At 37.9% G+C, this 20,168-nt stretch overlaps 1 protein-coding gene across 6 annotated transcripts in view; it reads right to left on the bottom strand.

Annotated features, from left to right (window-relative positions):
- myh10 (myosin, heavy chain 10, non-muscle) overlaps positions 1-20,168 on the bottom strand; it is a 63,146-nt gene that overhangs the window by 11,012 nt on the left and 31,966 nt on the right. For 2 of the 6 annotated variants that reach the window (XM_030420435.1, XM_030420447.1), the window contains 22 exons: positions 19,978-19,995; positions 16,509-16,601; positions 15,360-15,423; positions 14,988-15,086; positions 14,693-14,836; positions 14,169-14,264; positions 13,178-13,296; positions 11,691-11,843; positions 11,340-11,513; positions 10,993-11,166; positions 9,432-9,546; positions 9,089-9,151; positions 6,641-6,834; positions 6,283-6,404; positions 6,127-6,196; positions 5,328-5,488; positions 3,955-4,063; positions 3,193-3,324; positions 2,855-3,061; positions 2,483-2,620; positions 2,100-2,223; positions 1,543-1,714 (listed from right to left, as the gene is read on the bottom strand). In XM_030420435.1, the coding sequence (XP_030276295.1) occupies positions 1,543-1,714; positions 2,100-2,223; positions 2,483-2,620; positions 2,855-3,061; positions 3,193-3,324; positions 3,955-4,063; positions 5,328-5,488; positions 6,127-6,196; positions 6,283-6,404; positions 6,641-6,834; positions 9,089-9,151; positions 9,432-9,546; positions 10,993-11,166; positions 11,340-11,513; positions 11,691-11,843; positions 13,178-13,296; positions 14,169-14,264; positions 14,693-14,836; positions 14,988-15,086; positions 15,360-15,423; positions 16,509-16,601; positions 19,978-19,995 (2,741 nt within the window). The remainder of the gene's footprint in view (positions 1-1,542; positions 1,715-2,099; positions 2,224-2,482; positions 2,621-2,854; positions 3,062-3,192; positions 3,325-3,954; positions 4,064-5,327; positions 5,489-6,126; positions 6,197-6,282; positions 6,405-6,640; positions 6,835-9,088; positions 9,152-9,431; positions 9,547-10,992; positions 11,167-11,339; positions 11,514-11,690; positions 11,844-13,177; positions 13,297-14,168; positions 14,265-14,692; positions 14,837-14,987; positions 15,087-15,359; positions 15,424-16,508; positions 16,602-19,977; positions 19,996-20,168) is intronic. The other 4 variants (XM_030420463.1, XM_030420472.1, XM_030420454.1 and 1 more) reach the window with 3 other exon arrangements.

The raw sequence follows: 20,168 nt of genomic DNA, 5'->3' as shown, positions 1-20,168 counted from the left end.
CAACATATTCTGTGTGGATATTCCACATCAGGGCTTACTCTGAATGTAACATTCTTCGACTAAGAATTCAGGGATATGCCGATACTATTCAGGTTTTAGGAGCATTCTTTGGAAATGTATACAGCACATACAGAATATGGTGATAATCGACCAGGATTTTTACTGCAATTTGAGACAGAGAGCCTCTTTCCTGTTTCCGAACAGTTCTGTGCGTTGTCATGGATATGGACATGAACAGGTTTCCAGATATGTACCGTCCACATATCGCAACACTGACCTTTTCAAGGTGGGTGAAGGAATGAAAGAGGGTGGATGTGGGTGCAAAATCAAATAAGTCCATCAGCAGAAACTTAGAAAAAATCTTAGCTGACACAAAGACACAGTGCCACTTTTCCATATTTCGACGTTATAAACATCATGTACGGTCACACTGATTAAAGTATACATGGATGAACATAATGTGTATGTAGGAAAGCTTTATGTGTGTATGTTTGGACAAAAATAATTCAACTGAAATAAAAACCCATCCTCCAAGACTATTGTCTTGATGTGTATGCACAAATTGGTAAATAAAAGGGGAAAAAAGTAATAAATGAATAAATAATCAATTTCCATTACCCATTTAAACAGCTTAGAAGGAATACTGTCTTTTCTTTATGAGGGCAAAAACCACCTTATTTTGTGCATGTACAGTAAACGTAGTCACTGTTTATTTTTGTCTCTTTGTTGACTTGGCTGCACATCAGTGGAGCACAGTTGTCATGGAGATGAGATTTACTGCACTATTGAGAGGATGCAAGTGAAGTCGTATATTCGAAACTAAAACAAGCAACTCCACTAACATGGGATATTAAATCAGACCAGTTAAGGTTTGAAGTGATGTGAGTTCAGAGGTACATCTGCCTCACAGTGCCTGTAAAAATACACTTCAGTGTGTTTTGTACACTTTAGTATGAGGCGTTTAATTTAATACATGTAGAATTAAAATAAAAGCAAACAATTCAAACACTTTCTTCAAAATCAGTTGAACAGCTGCTGAGCTGTACAATATCTTCATCATTAAGAAGGGTCCAGATTTTAGTCTTTTCTACTGTTTGGATGTTATATTAAATTTCCCAAAACAATATGTAAGACACACTGTCATCGATTAATTCTTATTTTTGTATCATAAATCTCCAAAAATATTCAGTAATTGTATCATTATGATTCACAAAGTGAACAATCACTTTTTTCTGTGATTTCTCCTTTCTGTCCTATCAGGATTCATGCAAACCTAAAGATCTAATATCCAATAAGAACATATAATATTTGTACCAGTATTATTGCTATTGTTATAATTAGTGTTATTTCAGCGTTTATTATTGCAGCACCTAGCATGTTTTAATGAATACATCAATGAGAAAGCTCTGACTTATTCTTCACTGGTCAAAACCTCATGTTTGGATTTTTATTATCAGGGATTTTATATTTTGCATAATATGCTCAATGCAATCCTTTCAGGTTTGACAGTTACTTTTACTGATTCTTCTTTGTATCACTGACCTGGCCAGAGCAGCCTGCAGCTCCTCCTCCTTCTTGGTCAGTTGGATCTTCAGCTCCTCTATCTGAGCCTGAAGCTCAGCTATCTGGTCCTGCAGGTCAGTCGTCTCAGCATCAAGTTTGCGTTTGGCCTTCTCCAACTCCTGCCGAGTTTTCTCCTCCTTCTTTAAACGCTCTGCAGGGAGGCACATCACATGTATCATGAATACAATGCAAAATCAAACACGATCAATAATGTTAGGGTAGAAAACAATCTAAAGAGTCACAGACAGCGACAACCCTCCAACTCCTAATTGCTGACAGCCTGACACAACTAATGGTAATCAGATAAGCCGCTTTGCTAAACAGTCATACTGGATGTCCTGTATCTGACCTATGTGTTGTTCTACTCTAACAGAAAACCTGATTCTTCTGCTTGCTGTGAGGACAGTTCATTTAAGTGCAGCATCCACTGACCCTGGTTGACACTTTTCATTGATTTTTCCAGCCTGCTTTGTGTCTGTTCTAGTAAAAGTTTATCTGTTCTTGCATACAAAACGGTGCCAGTAACAGTAACTTACCCTCCAGGTCGACCATCATCATCTCCTGCTTGTTCTTGACCTTGCCGAGGTTCTTTGCTTTCTCCTCCTCCTCTGTCAGCTGGGAGCTCATCTCGGTGATCCTGTCCTCAAGTAGCTTTTTCTCCTGTTGGGTCCAATCAAAGTGTGTGTTAGACTGGAAACTTCAAGACAGAGAACTTCAATATGGAGGTGAAAGTAGAAGACTGAACAACCAAGCCATAAAGGACACAAACTGTTTATAAAAGCAACGATTCTACTTTGGTGCTGTATGTCAAGTAGAATCATCCAAGACAGAAACAATATATTTTTTAAAATACTTTCTATTCCATTAAATGCCTCATCTATCACTTTATACTTCGACATTTTCAAACCCATCGTCTCACCTTGAGGAACTTGGAGTTCTGGTCCTCCAGCAGGAGAATGTCCTCCTCCATTTTCTTGATTTTTGACTCAGCCGTCACTTTGTCAAGCTGAAGCTTCTGTCGTGCAGCTTCCTCCTCGTCGAGCTGCTCCTCCAGGTCCTGAAGGCAGGGAAAACACATGCATAAAGATTCACAGACAATCTCATTTTGTGAGGTTGATGCTGTAGTTTAGAAAGTGATGGAAGTCTGACAAATTAAACTCTTAAAAGCCCCAAACAAAGGGCTCAAATCAAATTCATAAAATTATTTTAAACTGTATGTGCTAGATGTCAGCATCAGAAGAGAGGTTTGTGTTTGTGTAGAAGTTAAGTTTTAATAGCTGAAGATATGAACCTGGATGTGTGACTGCATCTTCTTCTTCTCATTCGTCAGGCCCTGGTTCCTCTCCTCCTCCTCCTCCACCCTGGACTCCAGGTCATGAAGGATCTCCTCCAGTTCTTGCTTTCTAGAAAGCAGACGAACCCTCATCTCTTCGGCCTCGGCAAAAAGCTCTGTCTCTGCATGGAGTTGCTCTGCTAGAATATTCTTCTCTTCTAGGAGCTGGAGAGAAAGAACAGTTTGAAGAAACAAATGCATCTAGCCACCTCGCATACACGACTAATTTCATTAACGTTATATCAGCTTGTGAAGAAGGGAAAATATTTACTTTCAGTAACAGTGGACATATTTACCTGCTGGTGTTTTCTTTCCATCTCTACCAGCTCATTCTCCACCTTGAGCTGTCTCTCCTTCACCTTGACCAGTTCCTCGTCTTTGGCCTGCATCTCCTCCTCCTGCCTGGTGACCTGCAGCAGAGGCTTCACCTGAGGAAAAAAAAAAAAATCCACTGTTACAGGGTCACTGCAGTGTTGACCTTTTTAATACCACATATGATGCATTACGGTGCCCTTTCTCATGGTCACACTGGTCAAAAAATAACAGACAACTAGTAGGGACAATCAAGTCTACAATTCTTAATTAAGTACATGAATGTATTGAAATCTAGATTGCATTTTTGTCAATGCTTCTCAGTTGTATTCAGCAAAAAAAATCCCTTTAATATATCTATTCTGACTAACTAGAAAATTAAAAAGGAGGAATAAAAAATTACTGATTTAATCAAATCTAGGTTTTGGCGAAAATTGATGTATGCCAATTATGATTAGATGAGCTTCCAAGCTACATTATCTAGTAGTAGTCTGTTTTTCTTTTTTTTTTTTTTCTTTTTTTTTTTTTATAGGTGTGTAATGTCTCCCAACAGTCCTCATTTTAAAAAAATCCCCAAAAGATTGTATTTGATTTGTATTCTTTATGGCCTGTTTAGCCCTTTTTTAACTGAGGCATGCAATCACTAATGGGCTCTGATCACAAAATAAAGCAGAGACTTGAAGCAGTGTATTATCTGTGTATCAACATTTGAATAAGTTGAGGGAAGTAGATGTCATGGTTCTCACCTTGGTGAAGAGTCTCCACCATTGCCAGTGTCGCAGCTTCAAGTAAGCAGCACAGTTTCTCTGGAGGACCTTTAGGGCACTCAGCTGCTGCTGCTTCTTAGCAAAAGCTCTAAAGGAAGAATAAAAAGGTAAACAAACAGGTGACATATCAATGCCAGGGTTTGAGAGAAGTGTAGAGAAGTCTGCAGTGTTTTTATAACCAAGGGAGTACTGCATTTAGAGTTATGCTGAGAATGCATCAAACTTAAACTTGCAATAACTGATTTTTTTGCCTTTTGCAGGCAGCAAAAACAAGTCGAGAACACAAGATTGACATATCATCAGCTTTGAAGTTAATATGGTGAATTTATTCAATAAAAGTTGGTTATTCACACATACAGAGCAACAGAGTTCCATAATTGTTCATTTGAGAGATCTTTCTATTCTCAAGAAGAATGTTAGGCCAGTATTCACTCTCTTTTAGCTCAGTATTTGGTCTCCATCATCTCCTGAAGTAAATGTTCGGCTCTCTGTACCTGCTAAATTCTTGTTCACCAGATAGTTGTTAACGTTTTTATATATATATATATATATATATATATATATATATATATATATATATATATATATATATATATCTATATATATATATATATATATATATATATATATATCTATATATATATCTATATATATATATATATATATCTATATATATATATATATATCTATATCTATATCTATATCTATATATATATATATATATATATATATATATATATATATATATATATATATATATATATATATATATATATATATATATCTATATCTATATATCTATATATATATATATATATTTTTATATATATTTTTATATATATTATATATATATTATATAATTTTTTTTTTGCCAGAGACCAATGACCATGAACCAAAACAGTTAAGTTTGATACAGCTAAGCAATTAGTGGGAAATTCATTAAAAAGCTCAATTAAACTGTCTGAGAAGAAGTGTAGTCTCATGTGATAATCCAGTGTAATGTCACTATAAAACTATCTATTACAGCTGCTTTAAGTCAGAGACCAAGAAATCACAAACAGCACCTGACAATCCGTCCATTAATGTGTTGCTTTATGCTCTTTTATAAATGCTAATCACTACAGGCACCTCAGTACTTTCTTTTTGTTTGCTCTTTAAAGTAACATTCGCTGGAGGACCTTTAGGTCTACATCTATGACTTGACAGTAGACACATTTATGGATGATTTGTGTCTCAGACTACTTCTGGGGCGGTTTGTGTAATTGAATCACTGTCCTTAAAAGCATCATGGAGATACAAACAGAGACACATACTTTAGAAATAGTTTGAATGAAAACATTTTGAACACTCACTTGCGTGCCAAGTATCCACGGCACACAGACTGGAAATAGATGATGATATCAGTAATCTTCAGATCTCGCTCCTCCTCCAGGTGAGCCAGAACACCAGTTCTGAAGAAGATCTTACTCTGACCAATACGGAACAGGTTGGGGTCCAGCTCCAGGGCTTGGATCTATGAATGAAGAGTTATTAAGAATTTAAATTCCAATTGTGTATTTGTCTTCCCTCCCAGGTTATGAAGAACCTTTCGAGGAACTCAGGAACTAAATCTGCATTTTGATCATAGCTCAAGGTGTAAAAGTAGTCTCTGCATGGGGTGGAGTATTTTCTGATCCTGGGGCAGTTTGCAGTTTTGACAATAACTGATTCATCAAATACAGACAGCACAGCTTCTGCAACATCAGTACTTATGTACCCTAGTCAGGGTTGACATTCCTTGTAGAGCAAGCGAGAGAGTGAATGAGAGATATAAAGTCTTATTGTAGTCATGTACTAAAGCAGAAATAGTTAAACATCAAACACTCAGCAGAGATGGCCGCTCTGAAGTTTCCAGTCTCCCATTTCTCTTCTGTATGTCTCCTTTACATCAAACTCAATCATCAAACATCATGTCAGGATGGATCTTTTTCATGTCATCTGTCTGCCCTTTTTTTAATTTGTTAATCTTCATGGTTCTTCAGATGTGATCTAAATGCACGAAATTAACTTTCAGTTCGCAGATAAGTTCCCGAGTTCCTCTGGTTCCACAGTTCCTGGTACTTCTTGGTAAAACAGTTAATGATCAAAGCAGCAGTTTTGCAGAAACACTACCATTCTTTCACAGGCTTGCTTTCCATCCATGAATCCTTTGGGAATAGCATTAGGTGTCAGGATCTCATATCTGTAAACAAAAGAGTGAATAAACATAATCATAATCTAAAGCAAACTATTTCTCTGAGTCCAAAAAGCTTCTTTGTTGTTTGTCACCTTTGTCTGAACTCCTGGAAGACGATGCGGTTGGGGAAGCCCTGTCTGCAGATGCGAATCCCCTCTAGGACTCCGTTACACCTCAACTGGTCCAGAACCAGGTGAGGCTCCAGTTTACCAGCCTGAAGGAAAACACAAATACTGTCTGTTTGTATACTTTATATTCTTTTCTAGGGATTTGGAGGACTAGGCCACAGACTTTTCCCAAGATTTGTATATTCTTTTGGTCGACAGTTCAGCAGTACTAGATTTCCTTGACAGTAGACACAAGATGCTAAAGGGATAAACAGTCATCATTTACTAAAAGGAGTCACTTTCCACTGACACAAAGTTTCTCACAAATAAGTTAAGCATTTACTCTTTTTTCGTGGTTGGGGATGATGCAGCGCACAAAGTTGGGGTTGGTGTTCCTCAGTGTGGCCATGAGCTTGGTGAGCGACTCCTTGTAGAGCTGACCCACTGTGCGAAACATGCCCTTCTTTGTTTTGTAGGTGGCACCAAAGGCTGTCTCGTTCATCCCAGCCACCTGGTCCAGACCCACGATACGGTCGACTGGTTTGGGAAACGGAGAGAACTGGTTAGAGCCGGTACACTTCAAAGGGAGCAGAGGAGCACTTTAGAAGCAGCCGTGGCAACAATGTAGCTACATGTACAAGTGCAGGTGGATGACAAAGACATTACACACTACTGTCAAACAACTGCAGTCCAACAAAGCAGCATCCAAAGTCTCTATAACTACAACTAAATTCTGCAGATGGAGATGCAGCATGTAGCTTTTCTTTGCCTCAGCCTAAGGATCTGTACGTACAGGGTTCTATATGCTGTGGTACATTGGAGAGAAGTAGAGAAGTTTTCAATGACCCAAAAACCTGGGTCAACATACTGTCAGGAAAATCATCTCTTCTCACCATGTTAAACAATATATGTATAATACTATAATACTCATAATACTTATGAGGTTGCAAACAACAGATGCAAAAACATTACAATATTACTGTTCTTAACTTATATTAAAAAGGACACTCCAACACTCGTCAACAAATGTTACATGTGAAGATCAGCTGACTAGTTATGATTAATCCTACTCACTATGTGAAGACAGTTGTATAATGTCTAGAGCTGCAGCAATTAGTCATAAATTGACATGTCAATCGTGTCAATTTCGAAAATCAATTGAAATTCTTTGTCAGGCGAAATTTGCGAAATACGGTTAACTGGTGGCTCCAGATTCTCAAATGTGAGAATTTGTTGTTTTTTCTTCTCTTGCTTTATAATTGCTGGGTATCCTTTGACTTTTTTCTCAGAATTCTGACTTTAAAGTCAGAACTAAAAAAAAAAATTCACATGTGGCCCTAATCCTCTTCCGTACTTTGTCGATTGTGAGAAAGTGACTCGTGTCATCACATGTATCATTTCAGCTTGGGCTTTGAGACAACAAAAAATTTAAATTGAAAACCTAAAAGATGTGGGCACACAGCAGCATTATGGAAAACGTGGTTGCTGCTGAATCAATTCTGACAATTTGTTTTTGGTCTTTTTTTGTTAATCCATCTCTTAAAACTTTCTGACTTCCCTTAATGTCTGTGTCTTAGCCCCAGGCCCTTTGCTCAAATTTAAGATGCTTATCACAATTTCCCAGAGCCCAAACAGACGTCCTCATATTGCTTCTTTTGTCTGACCAACAATTCGAAATCCAAAGACTCTTAATTTACTATTATACATGACAAAAGAAAGGCAGCAAATCCTTTCATTTAAATAGCTGGAACCAGCAAATGTTTGACATTTCTACCTGAAAAATGGCCGAAATAATCAATTGACTAATCATTGCAGCTCTGTGTGCCACACTGATTTCTTTTTAAACAACAATGAGTCTTTAGGACTCAAAGAAAGAAGTTAAATCAGGCTTTGTCAATTAATTCCATCTTGGTTTTACATTAAGAATTCTTGACAGTAAAAAAAATATTGGAATATCACCAGATGTAAAATTCAAACAGAGCATTTCTTTGTAATCTGGTATTAAGGACAGCAGACTAAATTAAAAAAAGAATAACAAAAAGACATACATGTTTTGACTAAACACTCAAAATATGTATCATGTATTAATGTCCAACCGACTTAAAGTTACAAGTATTGGCTGAGCCAGAGGCAGCTGCAGTTTCAACACTTGAAGTAATGAACGGCCTGCCGTCTGAACCGTCTACACTGACATCTGAGTACCAACATCTGTTTTCAATTCCCCGTCACAGTGACCCTGTCTAAAAAGGAGGAAAGTGGGAAATGAATGTCATTAAACTGTCTCCAGTCCAGTTTCAAAATCCTTAATCTGCTTGTGGATATATCATATCAAAAACAGAAATAAACTATAAAGACTCCAGATTTAAAAATCTTTCTTCAGGGCTATTGACTATTCAAAGATCACAAGACCCATGACAGCCCACAGAAACACAGAGACAATTAAACCACACTGGTTTGACTACCGGGAACAGTGACTATATTATACTTTATTCTACTTTGTATCAGGAGTTAAGCACTACTGCTTATGGCTGAGACAAGGGAGCCATGCAGCCTAGAAGCAAATGGGAGCCACTGTAGCTATGACAGACACAGCACCGGCTGAAGCATGAGACATACAGCCAGATCTGGGCAAAAATATACCAGTACTCTTTGAAGGAGTTTGCTTGGAAAGAGCTTATATTTAGCCAACCAAGCTCCTTGAGCAGTTTGTTTTTTTAACAACCGAAAACTGTTATTTTTCAGCTTTTATTATTTTGGCCCAGGTCTGCTACAGCACGACCCAGTCATTCACCTGCCGGCTCATCCAGACTAGTGACATTGTCATAGAATGAAGCCCTTTGAATGGTCTGAATCTCTACAACACAGAGAGAGAGACAGGGAGGGGAGTGTGATGTTAATTCTTAGGAATCATTAATGTGTAGGCCTGGGTCAACAAGGAAAGCTGCTGTTAGTAGGCTTGACTGAGACACATACTGACATACTGACAGTATCGCATACTGATACTGACACATACTGCTTGTTAATTACATATCCAAACATTTATAATAAATCTTACAGGATGTGTTAATAAGACTGATCCCCTCTTGTATCCAATACCCTTTTAAGTGTTTAGAAATATTTAAGTAGAAGCTTACCATCTTTCCAAAGCTCAGCCACAAATTTGTCAGTTGACTGATGCAGAAGTGTGGCCACGTTGTCATTCAGGGGGTCCATATTCTTCATAAGCCACTCGTCTGCCTTATAGTCCACCTGTAACAATAAAGTGGTACAGCTCAGCAACATGGACAAAATTATAGTCTCACTGATACTGGAATTTGAAGCAGATAGGATGCTGATATTTTGGGTTCTGTACAATTTGATAATGATATTCCTGCCAGTTTTAATTTCATTTACGTAAACACAAAGCATGAACAAACAGTTTTCATAAAGATCCTTTATTACCATTACAATGTGACAAGGACATCAAGTAAATCTTAAGCTTTTATGTATCGTACTTAATAATAATTTAGAAAATTCTAATTTCTAAAAAAGTGTTCTTATGTATTTACAACTTTCCGATAGTTTGTGCATGAGAATTGTGAATCAAAATGCCAAAGTATGGGAAATTTGTCTTTATATATCTATGGATGGATTCATCATCTATGCCTTACTTTAGGGATTTTGGTAATTGAGTCACTCTGTTGTTTCAGATAATGTAGACAAAGAGAGGGAGATTGCTTAACAGCAGTAACTGTGTTACTAACCTGTGATGCTAAAACACTTATTCAAAAAAATTTATGTCTAAATATATACTTGTACATCTGACAACTCATGGTGACCTACTTCAAATACAGACCTAATGTACAGGCCATAACTTACTGATTCAGACAGCACGCATGAGGCTGTATATTGAGGCAGCATTAACAACATTTGGCTTCATGCTGCTACAGATTTTGAAGTGCCGAAGTTCTTAGACTTCAAATCTCTGAACGTTTGACTGATTGTGGTGTAAAACGACACTGTTCACATAATGGTAAGCAGATGTGCGACGCAGCAGGTCTCTCTGCAGGACAAACGTTGCGCTCAATTGCATAACACCAGTGACGACTGACTCCAAATAGACTTTTATACAATGTCATTAAATCAAACTTCATATTTCCCTGAAATCCCACCACAGGAGAACTTGCGTCATGGTTTAATCCGAACCGCCCACCGCTTATTTTTTGCAGGAAAAGTTTGAGGAGGGAAAATATGAATGAAGACAAAATAAAGAAGCTGGTCCAACCCAGAAGAGAAGTACATTGAGAAATAAGACAATCCCTTATATGTATTGACAGTAAGCCAAACCATCCATTCAGGTCTGTGCCAGCCTTCTAGAAACTGAACTTATTCCTTAATTAGAAGGCGTGTGTTGATGTACCACAGAGGTTTATGTTAAAGCAACTGAGAGCTTTGACTTTCAGTATGACAGTCCATTTGTGTCTGTCTTGGTGAGGGTTTTTTTTAAGGGATCAAGCCCCTGCTCTAAAAATAAGCTCTATAAAATGAAAGATTTATCCTGTAGTTTCCCAGGAAAGACCTAATTTATTTCTTCTTTTGAAATCCAGCCAGGTGTGAACTCCCAGCTTAAAAAGAAACACCCCCAGGAGTGTATTCTCATTAAAGTGGAGAAAGAAACCTGGTGAGTGTGATTTTAAAGGGATAGAACCAGTGTACCTTTCCGGCATAGTGGATGATGCAGAAGTCAGCCTTATCTTTCAGCTGGCGGGGCTTCTGGAACTTGGTGTGTGTGCCCTGCTCCTGGATAAGCTTTTCTACAAAGGTCTTGTCCGTGGCCTTGGGGAACCAGCACTCTTCATCGAGCAGTGCCAGAACTCCTGGAGGGTTTGCCTGAGGAAATATTAACAGAGGACACAAATAAAAACTTAAGAGAGAATGAACAGTAAGTGTGACATTATCATTTAGCTGACAGATTTATTTTTAAGCATAGCTGACTGATTGATTAATAAGTTGAAGAATAAGCAGTTATGTTTTTAAGTTTCATTTATCTCAATCACACTGACCGGCCTCTCAATGAGGTCGATGCAGGGCTGCAGGTCGAGGCCGAAGTCGATGAAGCTCCACTCGATGCCCTCCCTCTGGTACTCCTCCTGCTCCAGGATGAACATGGTGTGGTTGAAGAGCTGCTGCAGCTTCTCATTCGTGTAGTTAATACATAGCTGTTCAAATGAGTTCAACTGTGGTAGGGGGGCAATACAAAGAAGAACAATACTGTTACTGGAAATGTGCATCAGTGAAAAGAGCCTTAGATAGCTTAAGACATTAACAACAAACATTATCTTTCCTCTAGCCTCAAAAGCACAAACTGCCTCCTTTTAAGATGTAAAGAAAATGTAAAATATCTAAATCCCAACCTGGAAAATCTCAAAACCCGCAATGTCCAGGATGCCGATGAAGGAGGCCCCCTGTCGTTTGGTTCTGTCCAGAGCTTTGTTAATGCGATGGACGAGCCAGCGGAACAGACGCTCATATGTAGCCTTAGCCAGGGCCTCGACAGCAAAGTCAGCCTGGAGGGAGAGACAGGAGAGAGCAGAGAGAATATGAGGAGATACGGAAGATAAGAGTGTGTGTGTGTGTGTGTGTGTGTGTGTGTGTGTGTGTGTGTGTGTGTGTGTGTGTGTGTGTATGCGTGTTTAACAGGCAGGTGGTCAGTATAATTCAGACATGTTTCCAGATCGTGAAGAGGAAATCTACTCAACACTGGACAAATCGGCTAAAACATCTTGGCAAGACTGTATAAAGTCCCACATGCTTTTTGAGTCTGACTTGTTTTACTGCCTAAAACAGCTGGGAAAAAAGCTGTATCCATTATGATCAGAAGTCCTGCAGATGGCTGTGCTTTAAATGGCAATGAATGATTGATAAACAGGATGCATACTGAAGGTAAAACTAAGCCTTCCTTGTGCCCAGAACAATAACAAAGAAGACAAGATTAGTTATTTAAGCTCGCTGATGAAAATGCACTTCAACCCCTATCCACATGCTTTTATGTACACAAGCTTGTGCTTTAAACGTTCTTATCAAAATAATTGATATTTTGTTTTCATGCAGTTGCTCTCTTCTGTATTGATCATTCAACTGGGAGTGTTTATGCTCATAAAAATCTGCTACTTGTATATATCGGATTGTAACTTCAGATGACAGATGAAATATGCAAACTCATGCATGGTACAGCATACAAAGTCACTCATGACTTCGCTCTAAGGCCATCTGTGGCTTGTATAAACAGAAGAATTGACAGAACTGAGTGTCATGGTTCCACGGGAAAACGATTTTGGAATTGGCCTTTATTTTGACCGGAAAAATACGCACTGTTGGGTTTTCGTGACTGTATCGTGCATGGTTGTGATGCTGTTGTGCTGACAAAAACCCCTCCACACACAGAAAATGTGGCAAAATAGTCAAGATCATGTCTTTGTTAGTTCCTGCAACAAACTGTTCTGACACTTTGTCCAGGGTCTTACAGTTAAATTCTGGCATCTTTGTTCATGTATTACCATGTATTTTATTAATTTACTTTTTCTGACTAATCAAAGTGGTAAATTGTTTTAATGCTGTTGCTCTTTTTTGCACTGATAACTCAAACGAGTTTACACTTATCTTCTATCATTGCAGAAAATGAAACAGACTAATGAAACCCTGCATGCCCAAAATAGCTCCTCCAATTACGCAAATCCATTACTCAATAATGAAATTTACTTGCACTGAGGAAGACCTTCTTCAGCTGCATTAGTGTATGATAGATCATTGTTAGTGTTACATCTCACCTCGAAACGGAGGATAAAGAGGATATACTGCATCGTGTTAGTCAGTAAAAAAACAAAACACATAGGTAACTGACCTGCTCTTTAGTCTGAGCTTTCTGGACATAGTCTCTTCCCACTTTGATCCTTGGTGACAGGATGGCTCTGGTAAACTCCATAACATTCATACCCAGCAGATGGCACAGCTTCTGTGCAGCTGAGAAACAGAGAATGACAGAGCACACAAAAGGAGAAAAACAATTATTGAGACAAATGTATTGAGAATGGAAAGAGGCTGCAGTAGGAGTCAATGTGTCTTGTCGAGATGAGAAATAAAACATTAAGGAGAGAAATTTTGTTTTTTTCAAAAATGATTTAATTATTTATTATTTCATCAGGTATTTTTGACATTTGGACAATTTAATTAATATTATTACAAACTGCTCTAAAGCCATAGAAACTGAACTAAAATATTTCAACAACACTGTTCACCGATTGATATTTGGATTTCTGATCAATCTAAAAAAAGAAAAATAAAGATGATTTCTTTTAGAATAAAATAGGGAAAATGTCATATTTCATGTGGCTGGAGTTAGTGGAAAAGCAGAAAAGGTCTGATCCGGTCTAAATCAGCCAAGTCTCGGTACTAAAATAATAAAATAACAAAAACATCTGCTTAAGTTCTGCTCATCGCATTTGGGAATATTTTAGCCAAGCTGCATCACCAGCATTAGACTCAACTTCTCTCCCTGTCTCCCTCGTTTAAGTGCTAAATATGCAGTGCCACATGTGGAAGAACTGGAAGGCTGTGCCCCATTTCCTTCAGGAGTAAATCCTCATAATGATGATGTGGCTTAATGGCAGGTTGACAAGGCTCAGGCAGAGAAAAGGCATAAATCGTCAGTTCTTCTGTTGTGTGGATAAGCTGCACAGAGTGAGGGAGGCAGGAGAAGGGGAGCAGAGGAGCTGAAGTATAAATGGGAAGAGGAAAGGGAGGAGGAGAATTTGTTGACCTGTGAGCTGAAAGCTACGAGGTTATGAAGCAGATGTAAAAGGATTGCAGTGTGTGTGTGTTTGTGTGTTACCTACCAGTATTATCAGGCATAGAGGCTTGGTCTGTGTTCCTTTCCTTCTTAAAGATAATGTTACCAAACTGAAGCACAGAGGACACGACCTTCAACATGGCTACAGATAGAATAGACCAGAGAAAAAGGATATTGCTGTGGTAAGACATCACTTTAGCATTACATGTGGTTAAGCAATAAAACGTATCACTTTATTAATTTGCTAAATTCATACACACATTCATCCAATCCAATGTAATTTGCGATGACTAGTTATCCTCGCCCATCAAATCACACATCCTGGACTGTTTTTTTTGGTTGTAGCAGCTAGCAGAGCAATGGAAGATGTGCTTGTTTAGGTATGTTGGCAATATACTTTGTTTAAATTTCCTCAAGAAATGTCCCTTATGTGCATGCTAGCCAATGGTCCTCCGCAGCTTCCCATGTTCTGTATTTGCTAAGTCGAGCACACTTTTGAGTAATACAATCAATTTTCCACAATTTGATTAAATCCCTGCTTAAGAAATGCTGGTCTTATGGAAAAAGTACCCAGAATCTCATCGTGGGCGAAGCTCATGATGTGCATGGCCTCCATGGTCTCCTGGAAGTTGTCTTTGTCCTGTTGGCCAGGGATCGGGATGTTACCGTTGGACAGGAAACGGTAGTTGTTGAATCCTTCCAAAAGCAGGTCCGCTGTGGAAAGAAACAAGGAAAAACATTTAGAAACATGGTTAAGATATGATTGTTTTGTTTTTTTTCTCAAAAAATTTTTGGCATGACTATAAAACTTGTCACATTATATTTGACACCATATATTTACAAACTAACAGCTCAGCCTACTTACATTTGAGGTGCTCTCCAGCTCCAGCCAGCAGCTGGTAGAAAACATGGAAGGTGCGCTCTTCTTTGGCTTGACGAATAGCTCTGGATTTCTCCAGCAAGTCTGACACAGAATGGTCAAAGACTAAATCTACTTGGTGGGTCAGCCTGAGGTTGAATCAAAACTTAAAACAAAAGCAAAAACTTCCCAGTGTAAGGGTCTATAATCTCGTTCAAGTTGGCAACAAAATTCTAAGGTATAATTTGGTAAAAAAGGTCCCATTGGATTCATTTTTGTGAACACTACTGGCTAACCTCTTTGTAAATATCTCAGCTACAATGAATGCTAACAAGCAGAATGCTAGTCAGTTCTAGTCAACTGTTCAAAACAGGATACAGGTTTCAATATTGGCTCCAACAATATATCCAGTGACATCAAAGTTGATCCGGATGAATTTCCCCTACGGTGATGAACAGAAGATAAATGCTCAGACGGGAAGTGCACAAGACAATATATACAGAAATCAATCACCGACATAATGACTCTGCTGGAACACACACAGAGGCCTCACAGCAAGGAGCATCTGATAGGTGTAATGTCTGTAATCCTGTAGTACAGTGAATATACATGAACCCCTCTATATTAACACGTAACATATACTGATAAAGATCACCTACAGGGCTCATAATTAGGCCTTTCAAATTAATATATTATAAGATTTGTTAAACTACTTTTTTTATTTTTTAAATTGACGTTCAATTACGTAAAACATAACATTAGTTTTATTACACTGGGCTCACATCATCACCAATACATTTTAATTAAGTAAGTGCTTTTAGGTGCGCAGGTGGTCGAATGGTTAGAGCGCATGCCATAAACGCAGCCGACCCCGGTTCGATTCCGGCCGGAGATCCTTTGCTGCGTGTCACATCCCCCTCTTTCTCCCATATTTCCTATCTGTCTACTGCTTAATAAAGGTGTCTATGCCAAAAAAAAATCTTAAAAAAAAAAAAAAAAGTAAGTGCTTTTAAGATACAGGTCGTGAGCTATACAGTGAAATGATAGAGTTTTCATTGATGACAAATGGAGTCCATTTCCACTGACATAGATATTCAGGGTTCATTTTATGAAGCAACACATTAATTTTCTTTTTTCTAAGAATATTCCCACTCATTTGACTGATTAATTTACCACAGAAAAACTTAAACCAAGACTTTGCTCATGTCCCTCTTATCCTACATCAGTATTAACAAGCATGCTAAGTGGAGCTGCCTCCGGTCTGAAAGGACTCAGTACATCAAAGACTTCATTAATGACTAGCAGGCACCTTTTACTTCCAGGAAAAGTAGGATAATGAAATCACTTCCAGTCAGTTTTACCTCTGCCTATAACAACTTTCTAGAAGATACAAAAAAAAGTCACACAAATCTGACTCGTATGTTGGAGTAAGATTAAGCAAGGTGGTGCTATGTCTGGAGGAGACTGTGGACTAGACTTCATTAAGAACGCAGCCCCCCTTCATTATTATTATTATTCTGTACTTACAAAACGTGACGAGTTGTCATTTTTCACCGTCTTAGCGTTCCCAAAAGACTCAAGGATGGGATTGGCTTGTAAAAGCTGACGTTCCAATTCCCCCTGAAAAGCAAAAAGGCATTAAAGCAGGTCTTTGTCACATGAAAGACCAACAAACAAACATGAGATAGTTGTGAAACTCCAATTTTCTCTGACAACTAATACAAACAAACAAGCAAGAAAAACCACATAAACCTGCAGACAAAGACGGCAGACATCTGAAAACCCGTAGTGTTTTTTATCTAGAAAGACCTCACATTCATTATCACTGTGCATGTACTGAATAAATAAAGCCAGAGAGAAGATGATGACAGCAAGTGTGAAAGTCATACTTCTAAAAAGCTTGTATTTTATTTTGAGAATAAAATTCAAACACGATTCCAGTGCCCAGGCACAACAATATATGTGAATATTTAGATTGATGGGAATTGAGTAAATTGAGTAATTTAGTAAAAAGCCCTTTATCATCATGATAATACTGATGTGTATGGTTATAAATATTGTGACAACTTTGTGGAGTTTTTGTATGATGGTGGACAACTTGTTCAAGGTTCAGGGGCTCTTATTTTCCTGGTGTTGTTCTGTAGTTGTCCACAAATTCAAATAAGCTAAATTACTTCATTTTTTTTGGTCTTAATTGCTAAATTATTTTCCTGATAGTTCTAAGTTTTCCAAAACTGAAGCTGAATTTAAAGTTTCTAAGGAGGCAATGCGAGCTTCTAAGTTATTCTCATCTCAGACAGAGACAATGTGACCACACCATTTGACAATCAGGGTAAGGAGGTAACATCTTTATATGTATAAAAAATATATATCCTACCCCAGGTGGTAAAAGTGTGGTCTAAAGGTCATCATGTCACTTCTCAATCATCAATGTATTTGAAGTGTTTAAGAGGAAATCCCTGCTGTAGATAAGTGAATGAATTGAATTGCTTTGATCAAGCAGAAATGCCACTCTCTCAATCACGTTTGGCATTTTTTCCTTTGTTTTACGACATTGAAAATTAAATATTTCTGGGTTTTGAACAAAGCCACCTTTTTTTGATGACTAAGCATGGGCTTTATGTTTTATAGATTTATCGCGTGATCACAATTTAGAAATCAAAACACTGAAAGCATTAGCTTTTGGTAGTGGATTTAAGGCTTTTGAAATTTTTGTATTTTTGCAAGCACATAAAATAAAAAAAAAAAAACATGTGGATCATAAAACCTTCCACAACCCGGTTAAATCCATTTGCAGAAGTTTTATCTTTTGAAGCTGCAAGACCCTGAGGCCTGCGCTGGCTGACTTAGGACTAATGATGAGTCACATTGCTTGACATTGATTAAGAGAACATTTCTGGGTGAAAAAAGGCTTTTTGTGTGATAAAAGCCAGACATCATGTATGGAAGAATGTGTCCACAACACACAAAAGAAACACTTTTTTTGTCATCCTGAACACTTCAAGAGGCTGAATAAATAAATGAGCGATGTTTGGATAGGTGGCCCGCTTGGTTTCCATCAAAGCCACATTGTGGGTTTTGTCATGACCAGAGAATCCGAAATGGAGGAGAGAAAAACAATTTCTTCAGCGAGGTTAATTCTCTTCTTTTGGCTGAGTGGAATATTTTCCCATTACATCAAAAATAGCTGAATGTTTGAGGAGATGAGGAATCGGCATTACTCTCAGGATGTGAGACATGTAATGTGATCTTTGGACGGAGAGCATGATGGGCTGCTTTTAATTGAGTTTCTGAGCAGCTGGAATGAAACAGGGCTGAACTGGATAAGCCTGGTCCCTTTCCAGCTATCAAGGCAGTAGCAAAGCCCACAGAGAGCAGAGGATTGAAGCCTTTGTTTCTATATAAACACAGGCCTCGGGTGCAACTTGGTAGTTAAAATTGCTCATTGGCAACCTCAACCCATATGTGTGGTCTGCTGTGCGCATAAAAAACAAAGAGCAGATTACAAACACCAGCGGGGGGCCAATTTCGTAGCATTAGAAGTTGACCCACATTCCTGTTGCAAAGTGAGCATGTCAGACATCTGACAGCCGACATCGGCGGCTTCTCCACTTGAGACGGCCATTCATTGTGTAGCTGTGATAAAAATTAAACTGAGATGTCTCGAAGCTACTGAGAGGTTCTTTATCAGTCACTACAAATACATCAAGCCAGTCAATTTGAAACTCATCATCTCCTTCAAACTAATTGTCTTTTAAACTTTTCTGCCCCTTAAAAGTCAAAGCTACAAGTTCTCTTATCAAAGTGCAGGCTGTTTGGCAGGCCATGCAGCAGTACTTTAGGACGGATTGAGTGGAGTCAAAGAGGATAAGTCAAGACTGTTCAACTAAATCTTATGAGGCCAGTGGTCGTGGATGTGTATTCACTGCTGAACTTTTGCGCCCAAACAAATACATAAAAAGTTGCTCTGTTTACGAGCAAGAAAAAGGAAAACACTCTTGGAAAATGTCTCATGGTATTTAAATCTGGACAAGAACAAGCCAGTGTGGGAAACTCATATGGACCAACAAAGCTTTTAGGTTGAATTTAATGTTCAACGAATATTTAGTTAAGTTAATACCACTGTCATAACAGTTTAAATGTGATGTATACTGATGATTTGTTGTTGTGGACAACAACAACAAACACAACAAACAGCTAGATTATTTGTTCTGATTCTTAAATCTGTGATAGTGCTTGGTTTAGACTTGGTATAGTCAGCAGATAACTGAGTTAGCTGGGACATTGATCCCTTTTGCCGACAAGAATCAAACTGGAAACTAGGATTGGGCATTATATACAATATATATCATTATGATAATAAAAAAAAACAGTATATTGTCTGGTTTTAACATTACAGTACAGTACAAATATCATTTTCTAAACTTGCAAGACTTAGTCATTATATACCCATTACTGATGATTATTCAATTAGATTTATCTCAGTATGTTAACATTTTATGAGAGTATCAATGCTCATCAAAATAATATTGTTGCAATATCAATATTGAGCTATTAAGTAAGAAATATCATGATATCTTTTGGTTTCTTCCAGGTGAGACAGAGTGAAATAAATTTGACAGCAGATGCAATTTTAATAACCTACTTCATTGTAAAGGCAAATAAATAAGATGTGATCATCAACTTAATGGCAACCCATTAGTTTTTAAGATAGATAAGAGTAATGATTGAGTTCTATGAGAGAAGATGTCCTCACATTGTAGGTAATGTACATGTCTGAACGATTCAAATTACTCAGTGAGGACAGGAACAACAGATCATGCAAAGCAAAACGACAGCAGGTGGATTAAGGTGGATGAAAAGCATCTACTGCCCACCATCAGGAAATGTGAAAGAGTTAATATTCATTTGTAGTAGGTGGCAACAGAGTGGGTAAAGCACCCCGTTTATATACTAAAAGTGAGGTGAGATAGGTGAAAAACTACATACTACTCACATAAAACAGGGCTCCACTCTGTAGGATATGGGGAGATTCAATTGTTATTATGGAAAATAATAAATTGCATTAATGTCATGGATACAAATTAACCTGTTGTTCACACTAAACATTTTTAAAATTAGGCACTAGCAACAGAACCTACAGTAGTCTGTAGATGGAATTAGACTCAGGTGTTCTTATTATACCTT

This window comes from Sparus aurata, chromosome 1, assembly GCF_900880675.1.
Source record: "Sparus aurata chromosome 1, fSpaAur1.1, whole genome shotgun sequence".
Lineage (NCBI taxonomy): Eukaryota > Metazoa > Chordata > Actinopteri > Spariformes > Sparidae > Sparus > Sparus aurata.
This window is presented reverse-complemented; position numbering and strand designations above follow the sequence as displayed.